The sequence below is a fragment of the Vigna umbellata genome, chromosome 8 (genome assembly GCF_029865625.1).
Source record: "Vigna umbellata cultivar VRB3 chromosome 8, Vumbellata_1.0, whole genome shotgun sequence".
NCBI classification, from domain to species: domain Eukaryota; kingdom Viridiplantae; phylum Streptophyta; class Magnoliopsida; order Fabales; family Fabaceae; genus Vigna; species Vigna umbellata.
In genome coordinates, this window is record NC_142172.1 from 43,042,381 (window position 1) to 43,068,807 (window position 26,427).

The 26,427-nt window shown below is 31.9% G+C and overlaps 2 protein-coding genes and 1 pseudogene across 2 annotated transcripts; 2 read left to right on the forward strand and 1 right to left on the reverse strand.

The window, feature by feature from the left end:
- The first annotated feature begins 6,629 nt into the window (after positions 1–6,629).
- On the forward strand, positions 6,630–9,528 carry LOC124832482 (protein HOTHEAD-like). The gene is made up of 5 exons (XM_047306697.2): positions 6,630–7,051; positions 7,286–7,930; positions 8,140–8,537; positions 8,624–9,174; positions 9,287–9,528. The coding sequence occupies exons 1-5, from the start codon at positions 6,970–6,972 to the stop codon at positions 9,327–9,329; spliced, it is 1,719 nt and encodes a 572-aa protein (XP_047162653.1). The 5' UTR covers positions 6,630–6,969; the 3' UTR covers positions 9,330–9,528.
- A 9,449-nt stretch (positions 9,529–18,977) lies between these two features.
- LOC124830430 (uncharacterized) lies at positions 18,978–21,443 on the forward strand. The gene has a single exon (XM_047304132.2). It carries the CDS (start codon positions 19,335–19,337, stop codon positions 21,285–21,287), a length of 1,953 nt encoding a protein of 650 aa, XP_047160088.1. The 5' UTR covers positions 18,978–19,334; the 3' UTR covers positions 21,288–21,443.
- A 1,675-nt stretch (positions 21,444–23,118) lies between these two features.
- On the reverse strand, positions 23,119–26,255 carry LOC148194772 (pentatricopeptide repeat-containing protein At4g38010 pseudogene; annotated as a pseudogene).
- Between the last annotated feature and the right edge of the window lie 172 nt (positions 26,256–26,427).

The window sequence follows — 26,427 nt, forward strand, 5'->3', positions numbered from 1 at the left end:
TATCTTAGGGGGAGAACATCAAACACACCTTTTTAATTATGATCAAAAAGGGGGAGAAAATGTTTAAAGCTTATTTAAGCTTATTTGCTTATTTGTGTTTATTCACTAATGCACTTTTTCTTCCATAAGTTATGTTTTATCCAGATTATTACTAAAAGCTTTAAATCAAAGTAGTTTTTGATCATCATCAAAAAGGGGGAGAATGTTAGCAAAAATCAAAGATGAAGTTTTGATGATGAACAGATTTGCACAAGTCAAGATCCATAAAGACAAATTGAAGATCTCTGTATTTTATAAAGCTTTTATAATAATCAAAGTTGATGTAATAGTGCTCAAATATGTATTAGGATTGATTCTTGTAATTTATATTTGATTTATTTAGTTAATCGATTATTCCTGAGAATAATCAATTAACACTAGCCGTTGGGGGTTTCAGATTTGAAAAACTAGCCGTTGGGGGTTTCAGATTTGAAAAACTAGCCGTTGTACTCATTATTAATCGATTAATATTTATGTTAATCGATTAAATGCGTTAGATGGCCCGTTTTCGAAGAATGGAAGGGTATTAGGCTGAGTCTATAAAATGGCTCACTCTTTATCTCAAAAATAACTCTTCCCTTGTGCAAAAGATCTCTGAACTCTTTGAGAACTCTGTGAGATTGTTGAAGCTAAGGAAACTCTTGTCTGCAAAGTCCTGAAGTGCTACTGCGGTGACAGAGGAATAGCTTGTTCATCCTTGGTGTGTCCGAGGAAGTGCGTGGAAGAGAATCATCCTTCGTGAAGCATTCGAAGGAGGTGGTCATCCTTTGTGAAGATTCAAAGGAAGTGTAAGTTCGTCTCTTGTGGTTTCAAGAGAGGTGGTATCATCCTTTGTGAAGATTCAAAGAAAGTGTAAGTTCATCTCTTGTGGTTTCAAGAGAGGTGGTATTTCTAAACTCTTACAAATTGTTTTTCTTTGTGACTAATATTTGTAAGTGTTTTGTGTTAGTGAAAAAGGTTTATCTTGTTTGAGATAAGCGACTGGACGTAGGATCCTAGTGATCTGAACCAGGATAAAATCACCTGTGTAATTTTTCTCTTTCCCTTACTCTGTCATTTATATTTAATCATTCGTCCAGTAAGAAAAATTAAGAGAAAAATAATAAAAGGCACAATAAAAGTATATAACCAATTCACCCCCCTCTTGGTTTGTTCCACGCTAATAATTCCGTTGCAGCGATTCTAACACTTACAAGTCAGTTTTATGGGGTTTTAGACTTAAAGTCCACTTCTAACCTGGTATCAGAGTCATGGTTAGAGCCTATCCTAGCGATATTTGTTGTTTGTTGGGCATAGTGAACTCACTCTGTTTTACTTTCTTGATAATCAATATCCATTATTTATTATTTAATCTCATAATTATTATTTCTATTTTTGTTAACAAATAAAAATTTATATGAAATTATTCTTGACCATAAATATTTTGAATATATTGTATTATATGGTATGATAGTTAAAACTAAATATGTTTTTGTTCGGAGAGCTAGGCACAAGTTTTGAAGAAAGAAAAATAAGGAAAAAAATATAGGAAAAACAAAAATAAATAAAATTTATTACAATCCTGTTAATTTTAATTATTTGTTTATAGAAAATATTATAAAGTCATTTAATTTTATTTATTTAATAAGGTTTGAAATAAATCTAAAGTATTTTGCTGAGATCTAAGAGTAAAGTTTTAAATAAAACAAACTTCCAATAATTAGATCTATTCTTGAAATGATATTAACTTCTGATAAATGATTTATGTTAAATATGAGTTTCTTAAATAGATAACATGTAGAAATTATATTCTGCACATAACATTTGATAGAAATAATATTTTATATGATTTGTATAAAGTCTAAAAATATATAATTTATTTTAAAGACAAAACCAAAAAACAATATTTAACTCAAAATAAAATATCCATCATAAAAACTACGTGAAAATTTTGAGTAGAAAAACAAAAAAAATCTTGTAATAAATCAACTTATACACGTCAAATTGATAGTCTTGGAAGGATTTAATTATTAGTTAATTGATATAAATTCACTTTTCTTAAACAATATAATTTACATATTATATTAAATAATTCAGTTATTTTTAATTTATTAAAAATATAATTAATTATAATTTAATATAGTTTAATTAGTTATGCCCAACCCTAATCTCGTAGCTTAGGCTTCAAATGTTTAAACTTGTTTTAATTTGATGTATACAAAATATTTGTACGTCGGAGATAGTCGCAGTTGAAATTTCAACCGCAGAGATCATCTCAGGGAGACGACTTGCGCCTGTCATGAGGGGGTTGGCGGACTTGGTCTAGAGTGGGACAGTTTGACAAAGTCATTTTTTTTTTTAATTTCACGTGTTAGATTTTAACTAAAATTTTTAAATTAAGTGAAGTTGGAACTATTATTAAAATTTAAACTCTAAACTGCTTGATTAAAAATCTTTGAACATTTAATTATATAGAGTCAATGATCGGAAATATTTAATTTTAAATGCAAAACGTGGGTAAGTATTCCATAGGTTTGGCAGAAGAGAGTTTTGGGTTAATATAATGAGGCAGAAGAAAATATTGATTTGGTGAGAAGTGAGGATATCATCAATGCTTTGAAATTCATGAAGCAGTGGGAGAGTTGAGTAACAAGGAAATGTAAGGGTAGGTTAGATATCACACGTTGATCTTCATAGGTGCTACCAAACTAGTAGGGGTATATCGCGGTATTAGAATTTAATTCTAATTCAACATTATTAAATTAATAATAAGATAGATTTGCTAACAAAAACACTGAACCAGCTTAGACACCGATTGGACACAATTGCTCTTCAACTTACCGAAAATATCAAGAGTAAGTCCATCGGTCATGTCCTTTATTGATTTCAAGTGTGATTTATCAGTTTGTAAACTAGTCTACATATACTTTAATGTTTATTGATTAGGTGTTTGAATAGCTCATTCATAATAAGTTTTGGTACATTGTTCCTATGTTTTTAAGACCAAAAGTCATGAACTCATAATAATAGTTGATATCTTATGTTATAAAGATAATGTTCCGTTTGTTTCCAATGGGAATTTGATTGTAGCCTACATAAATGTCTACAAAGCTCAATACAATGTGATTGCGGATACAACAAGTCAGATCAGACACAAATAGTGTTTACCGGCAACTTGTCTTATGAAAAAAAATCTAATCCGTAACTCGTCCATTATCCATGGGTATCCACTTAGAAAATACTTGCACATAATAAAAAAAAATAAAAAAAATATTTATATATTTTTTAAATAAAATTACAAAAAACATATATATAATATAATATAAAGTAAATTAAATATAAATTAAAATTTAATTTTAATTAAATTTAACCAAATAAAATATAAATTAATTTTATTTTTAATTAATAATTTAAAAAATAAAAATTAATATTCTTTTTTATTTTTTCGGATAGCGGGTACTCATGGGGCGGATAGTTTAATACCCGCACCCAACCCGTTCAGAAGCGGGTATTAAAATATTCACTACCCGTTACCCGCGGGTAGTAACTACCCGCCACGGATACCCGTACTCACGGATTTTTTTGCCATCTCTCATTGCGACTGATTGCTCCATCCAACAGTCGATCGATATTGGATAGCGGTAGACGTTCTTTGAGCAAGCCTTGTTGAGGTTTGTATAATTGAAACACAATGCCTACTGGTGAACAATGGTGTGAAGGATGATGTCAAGGTGTAAAGCAACCGATGAAGTAAAAGGGTAAGCGGGTAAACCACTTCAGGATGCTCCTTTCAAGATTGTACAATAGGCCTTGCACATAACAATATCACCAATCAAATACATACTTACTTGGGTAACATATATGATGGCATGTTCATCTGGATCAATGTTACCATCATATCGATCTAGTGTCAAAGTCTTCCATTGCTTAGGGAGTAAGGTATCCGTGATGCCATCAACAAAGGGATGTCAATGATTTCCTCCTTTTGTTGAGGAGTTATCTTTTGCCCGTCGAGTTTTATAGTTGCTTTTCCCTTATACTTCATGGGCAACGTGGATGTGGGATGATACAACCTTTTGCACTGATCCTACATTCTCAAGGATTTCCTTTTTCTTCCCTTTGCCAATTACTGCTTAACCTCGACCCTTCTGAGTTTGGCATTCTTTTGCCTTAAGGCATTATCTCTTCAACACTTCTCATCTTAAACTCTACAAATCTTGTTGCATTTTCATTTGCGCTTCTAACATCGCAGCTATGTCAACTAAGAAGAGTCATAAACCTACTTCCTTTGCTCCAATCATCCTGCTCCTTGTGGAAACCATATAACTCTTTTCTTCACAAAGTATATATATGCCAGCTCTACAATGGGCACCAATTGTTCTTACAATGTCAATTATACTCTACAAATACTCAAACTCTGAACACTCCAAGCTTTGACCTTAAGGTACTCGTCCTCCTCAAGCTGAATAAGGTTTGTTCCTGTAGAAGACACTTCGACACAAGTCAACTAAGTAAGTAAGAAGGTAATAAATGCAGTAATTAATTAACATAATTAATGTACCTCATGTACTTTACTATTTATACCATGTTTATGGATTTTTTTACCTGAATGGAACTGGCCCAAATGACTAATTACCTTAATTAGTTTTTGGTTAATTCATCTACTTAATCACGATCTTAAGTTAATCAACTCAGTCAACGATTTTGATTGGCCAACATGTATTTAGCCAAGCCATTATGACGCGAGATCATATACGAGGACCGAGACATCTAGGCATAGGTGGTCAAGATGTATTGAGATATGTGAGAAACATTGTTGTGATTGGTTGACATGTATTCAACTAGACTTCTTTATCTTATAATCATACCATAAGACTCTGTTTCGGTTGAATTGGTTCGAGAGTCGGTCATTCTTCCTTGCTCTGCTCTCTTTTGAACTTCAATTCTCTCCGAGAATGCTATCCACTTTGATGAATTGTTGACCTGCAGAAGACACTCTGACGCTTCAGATATGTTTCATAAAGAGGTCTATATTTTATTAGGATCGAAAAATATCTTTGTACCTGGATACCAATGGTATATTTATATGACTTATGGCAACCAAGTTCATCGATTAACCATTAGTTCAGGATATTTTGGGGAAATATAACCTGCCAATCACTCATAAATACCGTATATTCGTCCTTAATATGACCATTAAACGTATTAATTGGCTATTAATGATATTTACCTTTCAGATTAGTTTGTCTCACAGTCGGTCGGTTGCCAGATATAATACAGACTCAACACATTTAGGCACAAATGTCCTAGATGTCTTCATATACATATCTTACCCTGATCATGACAAAAAAAAAAGTATAAAAACATATAGTGTATTTTACGACTTCAAAGAAAATAAATGTTAGATTACATTATTGTTGTAAATGTTGTTTGAATGCAAAAAAATAAAAATACATTATTGTTACAAAATACATATGAAACTAACCCATTAAATGTTAAAATTAGGGTTGGGCATAATTAGTCTAACTGTACTAAACTGTATATGTATTATAAAAACTAAACTATTTTTATTAAAAACTGAATTATACTGTTTTGCAGTTCAATTTAAAAAACTGAACTTTTATATCCGCAATTAACTGCTTCAGTTAACCAGTTAACTGCTTGCTTGCTTTATAATACTAAAAACTTAAATAAAATTTAATTGCATAAGTTACATAAAAAAAATTGATCAGAAAAACCTTAACAAAATCTATCCATTTATAAATTGCAATAATATAATAATTTTCAGTAAAAATAAATACTTAAATGAAAAATAATAATAAATTAGTATGATATATAATTATGAAAAGTATGATATACAAATATAAATTAAGTTACATGTTTTATTAGAAAAAAAATAATTCATACCAATTTGTAAATAGTATTAAATGTGTCTTTTCTTTTTTGTCTTAAAATTATTTCAGAATAAGTTTTGAAAATTAATTTAAATTCTTAAAGTATTTTTTGTTAAAGTAACACTTAAAATTGTAATTTTAGAAATTTAATTTAGGATATTTGTTTATTCAAAAACACTTTTCAATAACTTTTATTTAATAAGAAAACAAATAGTTCATTTATTTGAGTTATGATAAAAGTGTGTTTTTCTTATGTTTACGTTTGATATGTTTGCGTGGTTGTAAAGCTCATTTATTTGAAGCAGTTTTGGTCACCTTGTAAAGCTCATTTATTTGAAGCAGTTAACTAGTTAACTGAACTACTAATTCAAAAGTTCAGTTTTCTTAAATTGAACCATAAAACAGTATAATTCAGTTTTTAATAAAAACTAAGTTTTTATAGTACAATATAGTATAGATAATCTATAGTTTAGTACAATTAGGTTAATTATGCCGAGCCCTAGTTAAAATATTGCATTTCAATATACTCTAGTCAAACAAAATTTAAATAAATTACTTGTGCATTTCAAAAGGAGTAAGTTCATCTCTAGATAAAATCTAAGGTTGATTAGTTGACTCGTGGATTTTACTGTTACAGTGTTAAAATAACAATATAAGATTCTTTGAAAAAAGAATGTAGGTTAATTTACAAGAAAGGTTGTTTCATGGATATCCTAAATACTTTCGTTTGTCGTGTTTTTATCCCTCTCTAATCTTGAGAGTTGTATACGATTTTCTTTATGATTGTGATACAACAATGAAGTAGGCTGGTTAACCACAAATTATTTTGACGTATAGTTTATAGGACAGTTTAAAAGATCTAATCGATGTCCCTGTCACGCTTCATGCATTTTGACAATTTCAAGAACACTTGATCTTTGTATGGAATGAGACAAGCTTTGAATGTAGTTGAACAGACAAGAGCAAAGGGTAGTGCATGTAGTGGTGACTTTAAATTTCTGGTTATAATAAGGGTTTCAGAACTCTTTTCCTAACAAGTGAAGATACACATCAATCAATGGGTTGGACGTTGGATAAATTTATATGGGCACTTCTTGTTGAGTGCATATTCCTTTCTGGTTTATCTCATTCTGGTAAAGGTAAATGCTTTGCTGTGAAGTACGACTTTTCCTTTTCAATTTTTTTTTTGGGGTCCCATATTGTTGTTACAAAGGGGTTTTACTATTAGTTTGTTTTCATCAAAGAATTGAAAATAGAAAAAATGAGAACAAGAAGGTTTCTTTTGTTTAGTTGGTTTGGTTGATGGCTGTAGTGTCTCTTTGTAACTCTTTTCACCTCATTCATTTCTTTTTTATCTTCTTGTGTCCATGCAGCCTCAAAGTACGCATTTGTAAGAGAAGCAACATCTGCTCCACCATTCTTGTCTTATGACTACATTGTCATTGGTGGAGGAACAAGTGGGTGTCCCCTTGCAGCAACTCTCTCACAGGGTGCAAGAGTTTTAGTCCTTGAAAGAGGAGGTTCTCCTTACACAAACCCAGAGCGAATCCACCTAAAGAACTTTGTCAATTCCCTCGCTGACATAAGCCCTTCATCTTTTTCCCAACCGTTCATATCCACAGATGGGGTCCTCAATGCCAGGGCTCGTGTTCTGGGTGGTGGCTCGGTGTTGAATGCAGGCTTCTATTCAAGGGCTAGCTCTGACTACATAAGGATTTCTGGTTGGAATGAGTCTTTGGCTGAGGAATCGTATAAATGGGTTGAAAAGAAAGTGGTTTTTGAGCCCCCTATGCTGCAGTGGCAGTCAGCAGTGAGAGATGGGTTGCTGGAAGTAGGCGTGTTGCCTTATAATGAATTTACTTATGATCACTTAAATGGGACGAAGATTGGAGGGACAATTTTTGATAAGAAGGGTAACAGGCACACTGCAGCTGATTTGTTAGAGTATGCTGATCCCAAGAACATTTCTGTTTATCTCCATGCCACAGTGCAGAAGATACTATTTAGATATAACACAGGCAAGGAGAAGAAAATAAGATAAAATAATTTTTTTTTTTTATAAATTAGAACTAACTCATCAATTTCAACTTTTTGTAAGATTTTGTTAATAACTTTATAACTTTTTGTATGGTGGATTGATTTTGTGATGAAATGTAACAAACTTGGCTTCCTTGTTTTCCTTATTGTAGTAAGAGTGATGGCAATGCGTTTGAATATTCTTTTACAGGAAAAAGAAGACCAGAAGCTTATGGAGTAATATTCATAGATGCAATGGGAGTGATGCATAGATCATACTTAAACAGAAAAGGAAAGAATGAGATAATCTTATCAGCTGGGGCAATTGGAAGCCCACAGTTGTTGATGCTGAGTGGGATTGGTCCTGCTAAACATCTGCAGGCTCATGGAATCACGGTGGTTTTGGATCGGCCCTGGGTGGGTCAAGACATGGCAGATAATCCAATGAACGTTCTGGTGGTTCCTTCCCCTTTGCCTGTTGAAGTCTCTCTGGTCCAAACAGTGGGCATCACAAAGTCTGGTAGCTTCATTGAAACAGGCAGTGGATTAAGTTTGGGCCCTTCTTGGTCTGAAAGACTTCAAAAGATTTTTGAATTTGTGTCAAACCAGGTCAGTGTCCCATATGCTGCTTGATTTTTGAATTTGAATGTTTACTAATAAGGGTGATATGTTATGAAATTTGTTCTCGTTTGAAGTCTGGTCAGCCTTCGACGTTTTCCTCAGAAAACACGCAGAGGGTTGCAGACTTGGTTAGATTTTTAACGGGTCCAACTCTGAAAGGAGGAATCATTATTGAAAAGATCACAGGACCACGATCCACAGGTCATTTGGAGCTCATAACCACAAATCCTAGTGATAATCCATCAGTTACCTTTAATTATTTCAAGGATCCAGAGGATTTGAGAATCTGTGTTGAAGGCATGAAAACCATCATTGATGTGGTAAACTCAAAAGCATTATCAAAGTTCCGGTACCCCAACTTGCCAGTCCAAGCTCTATTGAACTTGATGTTGCTGATACCAATGAACTTGAGGCCAAAACATGTCAATACTGCTTATTCTTTACAACAGTATTGCATAGACACTGTGCTAACAATTTGGCATTACCATGGAGGGTGCCTCACTGGTAAAGTTGTTGATCATGATTATAAGGTTATTGGGGTCGAAGCTCTGAGGATAATTGATGGATCCACCTTTTATCGCTCACCTGGGACTAATCCTCAAGCCACCGTCATGATGCTTGGAAGGTACATAATTATTGGAATACTTTAGTATATAGATGTTATGATTTGATATTGATCATAATAATAACAGTAATAATATCAATGATTTATTAACTCTTTTATCAATTTGATACAGGTATATGGGAGAACAAATTATAAACAAAAGATTCTCCGGTTGACAGAAAAGTGAAGGGATCAATTGAGCGCATATTTGCTGTTGTTTCTTATCAGTTTGCTGTGTAGTATTTGGGTTGTCACTTAGACCTCTTTCTCTTTCTTCTGAATGCTGTGTCTGTTTATAGGAGAACATTTGCACTTGTTCTTTTTTTCTATTATAATATTTATTTCAGTAATATAATTGCAATTTGATAGAAAAAAGATTTGGAGAGAAATTGTTTAATCCTTTTAAAGTTAGCAATATAACGAGGAGAAGTAAATTAAAAACGCCTAGGTTATAATTCTAAATTAATACATCGATGACAAATTCATTATTCCAAAACTAAAACATCCTTACTTTTTTTTTATTTCCTATTAGTACGGTTAAAAAATTAATTAAAAATATGTATTTTTATTTTAATTCATAAACAGTAAACTACATGGATGAGGATTATTAATTCACTACTATTATTCTCTTTTTTTCTCTTTAAGATTAGTTCACCTTGTATTATTAATGACTTGGAATGGAGTCTAAAACCAAAAACTAAATTGACAGTCATAACATAACATGAAGTTAGAATTGCAAGATTTATCATTACCCAAAAATATCTTAAAAAATTCTCTGTCTTTATGGTTCAAGTATTAATTTGAAAGGAGACATGTAACACTTAAAATGGTGGTTGGACTAATAAACATTACAAAACAAGTTGCTGCATACACAGCATAGTTTAAGTAACAGAAAAAGATGCATTAGCATATGCTCTGAAACATCTGGTACCACAAGCCCATGGCACCTTCATGAAATGGAAGAAGCATCTAACTTTCACCTACTTTCCCCATTTTTACTAAAAAGCAGGTGAGATGGAGAAAGAGAATGACTTGTGCTCATGAAAGGAAATTAGTTTATTCACAGCATAAGCCTTAAGAATATGCTTTTGATAATTAGTTTATTCCATGTCCTGAGATTATAAATTGCTATGTTCATGGAACGTTGTTGGGCAACCGCAGTAACTAGCTCCACAAAATATCATAGTGAATAAGCAAATCAGTCATAGGGCTTCTCTTTCTTGGCAGGAAATTACATGACCACCTCATGAAATATCTTGCCAAAGGAGAGTTGCCCTGTTGCTGCTTTAGCTTAACATGTAATCTTGTACGTTATTCGGTGCATATGATCATTCACTCCATTGAAGAGAGCCACTGAAGCATTATGCAAGGGATCACACAACTGACTTCATTTTCTTCTTCTATAGCTCCACAACTTCTTTTAAGGAAACATAATGTAACAACATAGTTCGATATAGTTGATGGATACGTGTGTCCTTTATTGTTCACTTGTAGAACACTTAAGGTAGAGAAAAACTTCCTGAGATGATATGTTCTTCTTTGATTAACATGTGATTTTGCAATTCAATAATGCTTTCACTTTCTCTTGTATCTATTCAACTACTTGTCATATTGCACAATTCTAGTCCTGCAAACACAATTTTTATCCTAATACCAACATACATGACTTTTTGCATTACCTTTCATTCCCAACAGTGGACTGTGATAGTTGTTCTTAGGAGTGAATTCAACCAAAAAGATAAAAATTCCATGCCACTTATGTTATCCAATTCATCTAAAATAGTTCTAAGTCACTATTAAAGTAGTTATTCCCATGTTTTTTCAACTATGTAGAAGTATGTATGCCACAATTTTATTTTCTTTACATTAAGAGAAATATGCTCAGATATGTTAAAATACAGTTATAGTAGATCATGCAGAAGTTAAAGGATTTTAACTAATTAATTAACCATATAAATCAAAATCCTAAAATAAGAAAGAAACTGAAAGTATCCCTAAAAACTGCAATGACAAAAAGAATGTATAAACCAAATCACCAAATACATATCCAAATAGTACTTTTCTTTTATTAGACATGTAAAACTCGAATATTAAAAATGCTCTTTAATATCAAATATTAGTAATTACTTTCATGAATATTTATGATAATAATTCATTAAATAAATATAATTAATCATTTAATTTAATTTTTAAAGTATAATTGTAAGAGCCCGAAAATGTAAGGCTATTGGGCCCTGCAGCCTGGCCCAAGAAGCTAAGGGCACTAGGACCTCAGAAGAGGCCTCATTTTCCAGCTCTGAGTTCTTTTTCCAGTTCCCCTTTCTCTTTCTAAACTCATCTCCATTTTTTCCCTTCTTGCTCTGCCTTCTCTCTACCCTTATACTCATTTAAACCGTTGAAATTTCAAATAGGTGGTGTTCTTTTGCTCACGAAGTTGAGAGCTTCCCTTCTATCCGATTAGATTTCCATTTGGACGGATAAGTCAGTTTCTCCACTTTTCTTGAGCTTAGGGCATGCAACTTTACTGGTTGCATGGTGCTCCTTTTGATTCTCTGTCTATTCTAGCTATAAGAGTTGTTTCCATCACCATTTAGGTGGTTGTAGGACACTGTTTGGGTTTTCGCTGTGAAGGCACGGTTAGGGCACTCTAGTTGACTACACTGCTCAACTTCAAGGTAAGGGGAGCTAATTATTTTTGTATGAATTTATTTTATAAAAATATATGCATATGAATGTTGAACTGGTGTGCTCTGGTGAAACTGTTTTATGACTTTTATTGTATTGGGTGTTATAACTGAAACTGTGAAATTGTGCATGTTGTGATGTGATGAATTTAATATGTTTTGAATGAGTTTGTTGGCTGAAATTGATCTTGTTGGAAGGTCTGGAGTAAGGGTTCTGTAATAGCATGTATATGGGTATTAAATAGATGTACAGGTACTCTTTGAGGTTGTTGTGAGAGGAAGTGAAAATATTGAAATTAGGCATTTCAGATTTAGAGCATAAGAGAACAAGGTAGATAATTTAAATAAATTAATTGTTAATTGTTGAGAGCCTTTCTTTGTTGGTAGGATAAAGGAATCTTAAAAACCTGAGTTGGCACATCCCTGATCATAGAACAACCCTGGCCTAGTGTAGTCAGTTGTGACTAGTCATATGTGCTGGCGTCGAAGGTGAGTTTGATGCGTTCAGACATCTGGGTCCTCTCCGGTGACCAATTGGGATAGAGAAAGATCTCTACTAGGATGGAAATAAAATAAAACAAGTTGATTGTGGATGCATAAAGTTATCATGTGTTAATTTTTAGTCAATTATAATTTTAGGAAATGTGTTTGGAATTTAAAGTAAGGATCCATATATAAATATATATATTTAATATAATATATATTAGTTAATATAATATATATATATATATATATATATATATATTAGTTTAATGTAATATAAAAATATATATTTTACGTATGATATATATATATATATATATATATATATATATATATATATATATATATATATATATATATATATTTTACGTATAAAAATATATATTTTATGTATGATATATTTACAGGGTGGACAGTTAGTTATGATTAATTTAGAATCCAGAGTAGCCTTGATTGTAGCAGAACAGGTGCCTGAAAAGAGAGTTTGATATGCTTCTAATATACTATAAATATGTATATTTACAAGAGACTATACGTATATATATATATATATATATATATATATATATATATATATATATATATATATATATATATATATATATATATATATATATATATAATAAAGTAAGAATAGTTGTTTCTTATATTGAAACGTGAGTGTTAATCGATAATTATATTACTTGTAGGTATGTATAAATTGATGCATTTTATGAGCTGTTATGGGTTAGTTGAAGCTGTTTGGTTCTTGGTATTGATTAGCTTAGATTCAATTGTGGAGATATTATTTTTATAATTTGTGAGTGGTGAGTAATGTATATTGTTGAGATTGTGTATATGTTGATTGTGGCAGAAAGTATATGATTACAAAGTGATGAAAGTATGATCCAAGTTGTAAATCAAGTTCCATCTGTGTAGGATCTCTTGGTGAGATCCTTAGTGTTTTAGAATGAAAGTAGGAGCTCAGTCTTGGGGGTCATTCTGAAACTCCAATGGCTAATCATGTGGTGAGGAGTAGCAAGAGGTCTTAGTCTTGGGGGCTTCCAGTATGCCTCAAGGCCCGGAACAGGCTAACCTCGTGAGTGTGGCAGGGTGGGAAACCCAAGTTTCATAAGTCACCACGAGTGCAAGACCCGTCATAGCTCGACTGTTATTCTAATGTCCGAACGAGTCAAGTCTAGAAGATAACATGCTAGGATGTATGCCTTAAACTGCTTTGATTTAAGTTAACTCTTGTATGTTATGTGCTTGATATGATGCATGCTTTTATATAATTAGCTCACCCTTGCTTGTTTGTGTGCTTGTTGTATGTGTTTTCTTTTGCAATGATCATCCATTTGGATGTGAGCAGAGGAAGATGAGATTTCTTTGGAGGCAACATTGGAGAAAAATGAAGATGATGCTGCATCTTAGACTCACTAGGAATTCTTAGTTCTCTTATGTCATTTTGAAGAACCTTGTTATGTTTTAAGTTTCAAATTTTGGACATATTTTGAAATACTCTAGTGCTTGAAGTTTTAATTTCTTAGTAAATTGCGGAAGACTATAATCCTATACTAATACTACTTTAAGTACATCTCTTAACTGCTTTCTAATATTATAAATTGATGATGTCTTTGCATATATATCTGCTATATATTTAGGATGTCACAATAATGAATTAATCTACTTCTATATTGAATAACAGAACATATGAATAAAAAAGGAAAAGCGATTTTTTGACGTCATAAAAAAACATTTGACAACATTTTCGGGGATAAAATAATTATTAGAAAATAAATTTCTGTTTGTATAAAGAAAAAATATATTAAATGATAAAATATAGATGTAAAGTGAATGTAATTTTTTTTTAATATCAAAGTAACATAGTCCGTAAAATAACTAATAAAAAAACTCAATTTCTACAGCTCCAGTGTTATTGTGCTAGTCACATTAAAACTATTGGATATAATTAAAGAGACATAGTATAATGTTATCGTTTATGTTTTATATTTCTAGAAGAATAGTTATCCAGAACATAGTGGAAACGTTCATTCAGTTCATACTTCTAATATTTACATGAACACCACAAAAATATTCAAACTTTATTACATAAAGAACCTAACTAAAACTAAGAAAAATAGAAGTTAGAGACTTGATGAGGTTGGAAATATTGAAATTAAATACAAACATAAAGGTAAGAAGAGCATAACCTTGATGTCGTTGTCAATAAACCTTTTGGACCGTCCAAATCAGGAATTTGCTATGATGCAGAAGAAGTTGGTGTTCTTACTCTGTCAAGTTGTGAAGGTTGCTAAAAATGCAAAGTTAACATTACACTTTGGTTAAATATAATATACTATATATGTAATGTCATATAATATAATATAAAATAAACTAATTAAATATAATCAAAATATATATTATTGTCACTCCTAGTTTTATAACATTTTGGTTTAATTATATGTTAAATCTATTGTTATTTGATAACAATCAATCGAGTTACTATTAAGTTTTTGTGATATATATTGAATCCTAAAAAATTTAATATTTTTCAATTCAATAACTGTTAGAGATTTTTCTATTAACATGATACTTATCTTACATTATCACTTTATTTAAATGCCATTATATAATACTTTCTTATAAAAAACCATAATGATGAAATATTCCTCAAAGATTTATTGTATTTAAAAAATTACGAAATTACTAAATTATAAAACTATTATGAAATTACGAAATTACGAAATTACAAAATTATTAAATTATTAAATTATTAAATTATTAAATTATAAAATTACAAAATTATTAAATTATTAAATTACTATAAAATTATGAAATTATGAAATTATGAAATTATGAAATTATGAAATTATGAAATTATGAAATTATGAAATTATGAAATTATGAAATTATGAAATTATGAAATTATGAAATTATGAAATTAATTATGAAATTATGAAATTATGAAATTATGAAATTATGAAATTATGAAATTATGAAATTATGAAATTATGAAATTATAAAATTATAAAATTATAAAATTATAAGATTATAAGATTATAATAGATAAGATTATAAAATGATAAGATTATAAAATGATAAGATTATAAAATGATAAGATTATAAAATGATAAGATTATAAAATGATAAGATGATAAAATGATAAAATGATAAAATGATAAGATTATGAAATGATAAAATGATAAAATGATAAAATGATAAAATGATAAAATCATAAAATCATAAAATCATATAAAATCATATAAAATCATAAAATCATATAAAATCATAAAATCATAAAATCATATAAAATCATAAAATCATATAAAATCATAAAATCATAAAATCATAAAATTATTATAAGGTTATAATATCATAAAATTATAAGAAGATTATAAAATTATAAGATAATAAAATCATACAATTTTAAAATAATAAAATAACATGTGGATTAATAGTAGTAAAATGAGATATTGTAAGATAACAACTGCTTCAACAAAGTTAACATTAAAAACACAATTGAAAAATATAAATTATTGAATACTCAATAAATTACAAAGTTTATTAAAAAATTAATTAAAAGTTCTCAAATTTACCAAAAGCTTAAAACTTAAAACTTAATTAAACTTAAAATTTTTATAATTATTTTCTTCTTTACCTATTTGACATTTATCTTATTTTACTATTTTTTTTTTCTATGTCTCCTCGTATTGAAAGAAATGTTGTAAAAAAAAATATTGGTAAAATAGAGTTACTATCACTAATTTAATATTTTCTTACAAGATTTTTCTTATTATGAAAAATAAGGGTTTTTTGTTACTACCACTAATTTGATATTTTCTTACAAGAGATGTATATTTTTTTTATGAAAAATGTGAGTTTTTAATTAAAATAGTCTACTTTTATAAACATGTTATTAATGTAGAATATTTTCTAATTTTATTTACAATTAATTTTATCATAAAATTTGATTTGATTAATTGAATTTTACATTGATGTTTGATCAAATTATTTGAATTTGACTGGTTAAGTTTGAGTAGGTAGGCACGTTCATCCAAATAAAAAATAAAAAATAAAAAATAAAAAATTATTTCCAACCTGTTCCAGTATTCCTATTTAGTATCTCTAAATTACATGGACATATTTCAAGCCTTTAACATAATTTTCGAAAAGTTATAAGAAATTTATATGGACATTCTGCTCAAAGTAAATTATCTCACAACAGGCAATGTTAAGTAATTTAAAAAAGTACTTCGATTATTTTTTTTAAAGGCATTAGTTAGAAGGATGAGTAAATTTCTCACAATTATGATTTAGAAACATGATACAATCATACATTTCAATTAGAAATATATGGTTTTAGATTTTGAAATTTTTTATTTGTATATTTATATTTTAAAATTTTCATGATTTAGTTTTGATATTTTATAATAGTAGATTTTCACATTTTTGGTTTATATCTTTAAAATGACACCATGAGTACTTGAGGACAGGACATTGCAATATATGTCATACAATTTCCAGTTTGTTCAATAAATACAACATATCCACAACTTTTAGCACATCCCACAATAGTTCCAAATACAATATATAAGAATTTTACTTGATGTAAAAATTTAATACAGTGGACAGAAAAGTTATTTTTGGTACCTATCCCATTAAGTGTGGATTTTGGTTATAAAACATAATTATATATTTGAAATATGAGGTAATATCTTTTAACTGGATGGTTAAAATGTGAATGGTTGATTCCTGAGTTGGTGGTAGATAAAAGGAGAAGAGAGGGTTGATCAATAAATAAAGTAAAATTGTTCATTTGGATATATTCAACTTTTTTTTTCTTGTAATTCCTACATTTTTTTATTTCCTTTAGTCTTTACATGTTCTATTTATATATTCAGTTTATGTGACTTTGAATAGCAGGAATTAGAAAAATAAAGGTAAGAAAAAAAAAAAAATATATATATATATATATATATATATATGAAAGAAGATAATTTTTTTTAATATAATCATCAAAAAGTAAAATTTATACCATTAAATGATTTAATAAATAGCAAATAAGTAAATATTTTAGGGTGAAGATGAAAAAGTAATTCAAACAAGAAACTTGATATCATATTTGATTTAGGAAAAAAGAGGAATTTTTTTTTTAAAAAAAGGTGAAAATATTTTTTTCATAAGTTTAAACTAGTTTGTTTATAAATTAATTTATAGAAGTTCTCTCATCACTCCACCAAACCAAGTTATAATAGTAAATAGAAATTATTGGATAAAAAATAAATGGAATAAAAGCAAATTCCAAAAGTAAACACGAGCTGTCCATCGATCATTCAAAGCATTATTTCTGCGGTACATCTTCTTTATTGGTGCAACTACCTGAAAATGTAGGATGTTTTTAAATAATTTAAAGCTTAATTAAATTTCAGTAAACAAAACTCTTTGGGTGTTGTGTTATTGTAGAAAGAAGGGTTAACTAAAGTGAATAGTTTTACTATACGTGTCTCTGTTATTCTTCTGACGAACACATCAATGTTACTTTTTTATGATGTTCCTGTTATGAAATATAAAAACAAAATTTTGGGAGCCAAGGTGTTATTATTTTATTTAACCTAAATGCATGAAATTATTATGGGTAGATTAAACAGATATAATATAATATAAGAAAGGTAGATTAAACAGATATAATATAATATAAGAAAGGTATTTGGCCTTATGGAAGCCTTAATTTCGCAACAAATTTTGCACTCTTGATTTTCCTCGGTTTCCGCTAGACATACCAAACCTTCTTTGTGCTGTTGCCTGCAGCTTTGCCTTTTCTTTTTCGTTAATTGAAGTGACTTTAATGGCAGTCAAACTCACTTTGTTCTTTTTTGAATAAAGGGCTTTCCTCATCATAAGCATGCCTCACATTTATTTGGGTTACTGAGCCCAGTCTCCTCACACATTAAGCATCCCAACCAATAATATTGTAACCTCAGCTCGAAATTTTCTTTTAAAATGTTAAATCCACACATTAAACGGACAAATATCCACCTCAGCTCAATCTTGGAAGTGCAGGTAATAATGCATCCACAATCATCCACCTTTTGCTTTCATTTATTTTGCAACACTTAAACCTTAAGCAAGCAAGCACTGTCCGTAAGTACTTAGAGATTTTTCAATAGACTTTTCTTTACGACCTAATCGATATTGCCGCCTTAGATAACGACCATTTTGTCCTCCACTTACTATTGCTTTCAAGTACCTGGCTCCACCTTTTACTCTCACAAACGTGTCCATGCTTCATCCATGCACCAAACATTTTTCTACCACATTTCCTATTAGACCAAACTTAAATAACTAATTAACTTTTTACTAGCTAACACAGTCAACATTTTTGTTACTATTCTCTCAAAATTTAACTCCAGTAATGTTAATTGCATACGCATATTTTGTGCTCGTTATGCTTGTTTCATGAAAACCAAACAAAATCAAACCAGCATCATTACTTTTTTCTGTATGTGCAATGGCCAATTGTTCTTCACTTTACCTTTAATCACTTAAGCTCACTTCTCCGTTACCATGAATAGCCAATATTAAAAAAAGAAGAAGGTGAATTGACAAAAGAACAAAAGAATTGGAGAGGAGTCACTGGTCAGTAAAAGTAAACAAAATAATTTAATTAGGTGCAACAAGAAATGTTTTTACCTTTTCTTTTTATATAACGTGTAAGGAAATCCCCCAAAGCACATACATCACCACCACCATCACGCCTTAAAGCAGATTGATTGGACTATGAGACACAATATAACTAAGAGGTCAACTTGACAAACTACCCAAGAAAAGAAGAAATAGTCCAAATTGTGCTACCTGACCTTGTCAGTGTGTTCACACAGTACTGTGTCAGCCACATAATTACAGATAAATCAATACAAAAGTTCTGTAATCTTTATGTTTGTTTACAACACAGAATAAATTGTCAATAAATCTATCTGTCAAACAGGTATATATAACAACCAGAATTCGTCTGAGTGCAGAGAAGAAAAAACGATGCAGTCCCTTGGTCAAAACGAGGGCTCCCTATCATGCCCTCAAGGTTGTTTCCCTACTTTATTGTTCAATCCTCCACCATCTCAATCTCAGAACACAACAACCAAACCCAGAAACAGTTCTGCAGAGTGTCGCCACAGCTTTGTAGCCACGACGTCATCCTATATCTTCCCAAACACCAAATTCACCAACCACGAGTCCCTTCCTTCTCTTCATGAATCATTCGGTGAATTCAAGAAAGTGTATCCTCAATACTCCGAAACTGACCAAGTGGACCATTTAAGAGCTAAGGAATATTACCATCTCTCTTTCTCCAACCAATCATGCCTTGACTACATTGGTATTGGCCTCTTCTCTTATTACCAACGCCAACACCATCATGACACCTCAAAAACCCAACTTGCCTCTTCTTCAACACCTCTATCCCCACCCCAATATTCGGATATTCCCTTCTTTAGCATATCCTACAAGACTGGGAATCTGAAAACACTTTTGCTTCATGGAGGGCAGGAGTCAGGGTTTGAGTCTGCCATGAAGAGAAGAATAATGAAGTTTCTCAACATTTCTGAAAATGACTACTTCATGGTTTTCACAGCAAACAGAACTTCAGCTTTCAAACTTGTGGCAGACTCGTATCCATTCCAATCTAGCAAGAAGCTTCTGACAGTTTATGACTATGAGAGTGAGGCAGTGGAAGCAATGATCTGTTGCTCGGAGAAGAGAGGAGCCAAGGCCATGTCAGCAGAGTTCTCATGGTCAAGGCTGAGGATTCAGTCAACAAAACTGAGGAAGATGATTGTTAGCAAGAAGAAGAAGAAAAAGAAGAGGGGTCTCTTCGTATTTCCACTTCACTCCAGGGTAACAGGAGCAAGATATCCTTACCTGTGGATGAGCATAGCACAGGAGAATGGATGGCATGTGTTGATTGATGCTTGTGCATTGGGTCCCAAAGACATGGATAGCTTTGGCCTATCTCTCTTTCAACCCGACTTTCTCATCTGCTCATTTTACAAGGTCTTCGGAGAAAATCCATCAGGGTTTGGTTGCCTTTTTGTCAAGAAATCTGCTATTACCACTCTTGAATCCTCTTCTTGCGCAGGAATTGTGAACCTCGTACCAGATAGGTTTCTACGTCAGTCATCAGAAGATAAGTGTTCTTCTGGGAACTGCAAACAAAAACCATTATCTAGCTTGCAAGACCAAGATTTGTCTTCCTTAAATTCTTTCTCTGGTCGGATACAAACTTCGGAAGCTTTAAAAGTTGAAGAAGAATCGTGTGAGCTTCAGATCATGGTGGCAGCAGCAGAGCCAGAAAAAGGCTCTGGAAGTGTTGAAGCAAAAGAAGTGGTTGAGAGCCTTCAAAATAAGAAAGCAGAACATGGTGAGAACGGGGGATTTAACATTGAATGCAGATGTTTGGATCAAGTGGACTCTTTGGGATTGACAATGATCACCAATAGAACAAGGTACCTGATAAATTGGCTGGTGAACTCCATGATGAAGCTGAAGCACCCTAATGCAGCAGGGGAACCACTAGTGAAGATTTATGGCCCAAAGGTAAAATTTGATAGGGGGCCTGCTTTGGCATTCAATGTGTTTGATTGGAAAGGCGAGAAGGTTGAGCCCGTCCTTGTACAGAAACTTGCTGATAGGAACAATATATCTCTCAGCTATGGGTTTCTGCATCATATTTGGTTTGCAGATAAGTATTCAGAAGACAAGGGAAAAGTTCTACAGACCAAAGAAGGAAGAGGCCGGGGACTAACCACCAACAAGAAGAAAGATAGGGATAAACTAGGAGTAACAGTAGTTACTGCTGCATTAAGTTTCCTGGCTAATTTTGAAGATGTATATAAACTATGGACTTTTGTTGCCAGGTTCCTTGATGCTGATTTTGTGGAGAAGGAGAGATGGAGATACACTGCTCTAAATCAGAAAACAATTGAAGTTTAATTCAGTAAATTTCATTTATTCTTCTGGTTTGTGATACACAGAAGACTTAAGGGTGTGGATTTTAACGAGGATTTGTATTTTGTCCTTGTATGCAGATTATGAAGAGAGAAAGAAATAAAATAATTCTTTGAATCAAGATAATATTTGTATGTAAGAGAGGATTGTGTATAATTGTAATGAAATAATAAAATGAATAGAAAAATAACTAATAATTTATAACATGTATAATATTGAATTATATTTTTCTAATATATCTTCAAGTTCATAATAGATATTTATGATTTCCAACTTGTCTATATAAAAGGATTGAAGACAGCAACAAAAAGGATTTCTGAAAATATATTAGATATTTGATATTAAATTTTTATAAGAAAGAGAGTGAGAACTTGTTTCCGAACAAACTCATAAATACAAATGACAATCAGTATCTACATGTTTAGGTCTCTATCATGGTAGAAAGAGTTAGAAATAAAGTTGGTAGCAAATTTGTTATCACAGAACAACATAATTGTGTCAATTAAAACTTCAAAATACTTGAATGATCATTACCAAACAATTTCGGAAGCAAGTGCTAATAATGCATAATATTCTAACTCAGTTGAAGATTTGGATACAATACCTTGTTTGACAATTCCGAAATTCAGGAATTACCAAAGAAAGTACAAAAAAGTCGGTAGTTGATTTTCTTAGTTTTAAACAACTTCCTTGGTTTGCAACAATATTTTCTTGCTGAAAAGATGACATTTGTTGTTGACTAGAAAAAAAAAACCCTTCACTTAGAGTGGACTTTAACTACTTTAATAAGATGGACTACAATTGAATTCTTCATGTATTAACTTATGAATACAAAAGTAGTGCCTAGCCAAAAAAAAAATAGCCAAATACATAAGTCTTTCAAATAATCTTTTATATATATATATATATATATAAATCCTCAATAGGATCACCATCATTGTGGCTAAGCTTTAAGTGGGAGTGATGGATAATGTAATTGATTTTCTACATAAGAAACCAATATCATTAAGTAAAAATAAAATACATTTTTTCTGATTCAAGGAAATACCCTTGTTGGATATGATAATTTCCAAGCCTAAGAAATATTGGAGACAACAAAAAAATCTTTAGTTTGAAAAAGAAACTTAATATCAATTGTACAAGAATAATTAAAGTTTGCTTGTTGTCATCCATATAAACAAGCAAAAGAATAGAAGTTTGTATATAGGTCCATATATAAACTTTTTTTACTTGCAAACTAATCCCTTTATTGTTGCTTTGTAATCCTCGTGAATACTTATATATGCTTCCTCAAATAATTCCCCATTTACGAATACATTTTGAAAATCCATTTGAACTCTATGTAGTACTTACCTTTAGATAAAAAAACTACATAATAATAATAATAATAATGTACTGACCAGCTGAAGAGTGAAAAGGATAAAATATCTGATATAATGCATAATATTTAATTTTAAATCACGATCAACTTCAATAGTATACACGAGAGACTGAAAAAAAAAAAAGCACAGCTAGAAAATTGAATATACTATATATCTAATTCAACGAGAAAGTAATCGGAATAACCTTCTAATCAAACTACCAAAACTGACAGAAGCGTTGCTTCCAGAACTATTATATTTCATAACTGTTCTTTAATGAAATATGTTTACTTAACAAAATCAGTCTACAAAGCATCCTGGCCTTTCTTGAATATATCTTAGTGCGTTTGAAAGTCCAAACATGCATGTCTGTTGAAAAATATCTAGTCAAATTGGAACAATTACATAGAATATATCTCTATTTGTTTCGGAATGTTTAGGCATCACACACAGCAAACGATAATTAAATATATAAAAAATGGAGCATAAAGCTAGAAATGTCTCGTCACTTCAAAACCGTAAAAGAACAATATCTGAATAGTATTCTAAAAATACCAATAAGGGATTAAATTTGACTTGGATATCTTCGTTTTCTTTGTTGACTGGGAATTTGATGTTGTTCAAGCGACTTGACATACCCATTATTCAAACACGGCCTCTATGAATGCAGCCGACCAAGAAGCTTGTTCAAAGAAGTCACATTTCCCCACTAAGAAGAACTTCACATCATTAATGTATTTTAGTTTCTCTCACGTACACATCTGAGGAGGCTGCTAGTTCTTGTTTCATTTCAGCAATAGTCATAATAAATAAACTCAAAACATACGTGTACTTTTCGATGAAAACGACACATTCCGGAATAGACAATTTCTGAAACCCCCACTTAACTAACTATGCAAGTACTTGGTCAAACAACTGCTTTAATTTACACAAGTCGTGTAAGTTATGTTTATTTTAAAGAATTTATCTTCTATAAAATTGGAATCTCATTTGGAAGAAAATAAAAAAATCAGCATACTCATGCTTCAGGAAAACTCCTACAAGTAATGGTAGAGTTCTTCTATTATTATGACCACGTGCCATTGAATGAGTTGACGCATTCCGTATCTGAACTTACCCAAGTGGCTTCTATTTCTATTGTGTTTGTCTCATGTCAGAGCTTGTGGCATAGTAATTACTCTCGTCAAAGTTCAGGTGACCATTGACCGATCGCTCACAATCATAAACATTAAACGTTGTCACTGTGTCGGGCAAGACAAAATTTCCCTTTGGCCCCTAAAAGAGGGTACCTATGAAACCATCTTGCTCCTGAGCTGCTTCTCAATGCATAAGCTTAAGCTTAATTTGGCAAGGAGTGACCCCGTATCTTTTCCATAAATGCAGTGCTCTCGCGTTGTAACTATTATGAACTTCCATATCAAGTCCCAATCTGGCCTGGTTTGAGCATAATAAATAAGACAAGTCTAAAATGATTTAGAGACACTTTATAGAATGCACCATTAGAAGTTGTTCAAGTCCATAGACAAAATACGTGAGCTCAGGGTCAAATGTGCTTGTCTGATTAGCAGAGGGTATTAATATGCCCCTCAGAGTATATTTGATTGGCAAGGATGTCCAATAGTACGTAAATATCCTCACTTTGAGGATGATTACTGTCTCCAACTAAAAATTCATGACTCTTACCATCCACCCTTATAATGCTAGACCCAGGAGCCTTGCTTATTCCTTTCTGCTTCATCAGTCTCCTAACATTTCTCACGTCAGCCCATTTCTTGTTAGAGGCATACAGATTAGAAAGAAGCACGTATATGCCACTATCTTGAAATTCAAAATTCTGCAGTGATTTCAAGATTTCTTGGGTGAATCCAACATTCCCATATGTATTACAGGCACTCAAAAGCGCTCCTATGATCTGCACATCAGGGGACATGGGCATTGTCTTTATCAACTCCACAGCTTCCTCCACCAGTCCAGCTCTGCAGAGTAAATCAACCATGCAGCCGTAGTGTTCTAACCAGGGAGAAAGGTTGTAGAGGGGACTTGACATCTCATTGAAATACTTTCGGCCTTCGCTGACCAAGCCAGAATGGCAGCAAGCTGTTAAAACAGCAAGAAATGTCACTTCATTAGGCTTTGCACCTGACACTATCAAATCTTTAAATAGCTTCAATGCTTCCCTCCCTAGTCCATTTATTGCTAGGCCACCTATATAGGCATTCCAAGTACGGATATTCCTAGAAGGCATTCCACTGAAGATACGCTGCGCCATGTCTACACAACCACACTTTGCATACATGTCAACCAATGTAGTTCCTATATGAACATCCCACTTGATACGGCATTGATCAATGTACTGATGGACCCATCTACCGTAGTCAAGAAGCCCAAGGCTGGCACAAGCAGAAAGCACACTAGTAAGTATAACTCCATCCGGCTCAAAACCTGAGCCTTGCATTTGGCAGAACAAGTCCAGCGATTCACTGGGATACTGGCACTGCACTAACCCGCTTATCACACTAGTCCAAGAAATAATATCTTTCTCAGGTATCTCATCAAACATTTGCCTTCCATCAGTGACAGACTCACACTTCATATACATATCCAACACAGCATTGCATACCACCAACTCCTTCCCGAACAGACATTTGAGACCCAACCCATGAATTCCTTTCCCCAAATTTAAACAACCCAATTTCCCACAAGCCCCAAGTATGCTGACAAAGGTTGCTACATTAGGTTCCACATCCATTCTCAAAAACAATGCGATGGCCTCATTAAACAACCCAGCCTTGACATACCCAGATATCAAGCCAGTCCAAGAGACCACGTCTCTCACAAGCATGTCATCAAACACCTTGCCAGCACCAACAGTGTCCCCAGAAATGCAATACACATGGACAAGAGTGTTTTGCACATAAATGTCGCACCACAAGCCAGTCTTCAAAGCTACGGAATGAAACTGTTTAATCTCTACAATCCCATAAAACTTAGCACAAGATTTCAAAACTGCTGGGATAGTGTACACATCAGGCACAAAACCATTCCTAACAGTCCATCTATAAATCAGGATTGCAAGCCATGGTAAGTGGCCAGAGGCATAGCCATAAATCAGCAAATTGCAAGGGAAAGAGCTCAAGTTCCAATCAAATTGCTTCAGGAAATTGCAAGGGTAATGAACATCTGTAACATGTTTTCCCAAAAAAATTGCAGCTTTGGAAATAACCAAGTCATTGGCAACAAGGGCAGAAGTCAATAGATGCGCATGAATTTGCTTGAAGGATCTCAAGCCATTGCTCTTGTGAATCAAATCCAAGAGAACCGATTTCAGAGATTGCCCAGCCTTGCTCATGGTAGTGATCAGTGCTCAAACAATCCATCCAAAATCTTTCACTGTTTATGAGTGGACATAGCCACGCTTAGTTATTGGCACACAAGGTTATCAAAATCACAAGGAGTTTACGTTCCCACACCCTCTAGACTCGTTAACTCGCACATAGAATTGCTTCTGAGTAGGCTCGTATGAACTCGCAAATTCCGCGCTTCACTGGTTCACTATTGCAACTTTCCAACTTATTATATCGAAATATAGTAGTATTTTGATTCTGCGAGGGACGGAATCACTTTTAAGGCTACGTAATTTTGTTTTTATTATAATTGGAAATAAATTAAGAAGTTAAAAATAAATATTATATTCTAAATAATGGAAATAAATATGATTTAAAATAAGAGATATAAATTTAATGATTTTGATGTTTGATAAGAAA

Bases quoted from the DNA above. Each gene is read 5' to 3' on its own strand.
- LOC124832482 (XM_047306697.2), top strand. From the start codon at position 6,970: ATGGGTTGGACGTTGGATAAATTTATATGGGCACTTCTTGTTGAGTGC. The intron at 7,931-8,139 runs GCAAGGAGAAGA...ATTCTTTTACAG, and splicing joins ACTATTTAGATATAACACAG to GAAAAAGAAGACCAGAAGCT. The intron at 8,538-8,623 runs GTCAGTGTCCCA...TCTCGTTTGAAG, and splicing joins TTGAATTTGTGTCAAACCAG to TCTGGTCAGCCTTCGACGTT.
- LOC124830430 (XM_047304132.2), top strand. From the start codon at position 19,335: ATGCAGTCCCTTGGTCAAAACGAGGGCTCCCTATCATGCCCTCAAGGT.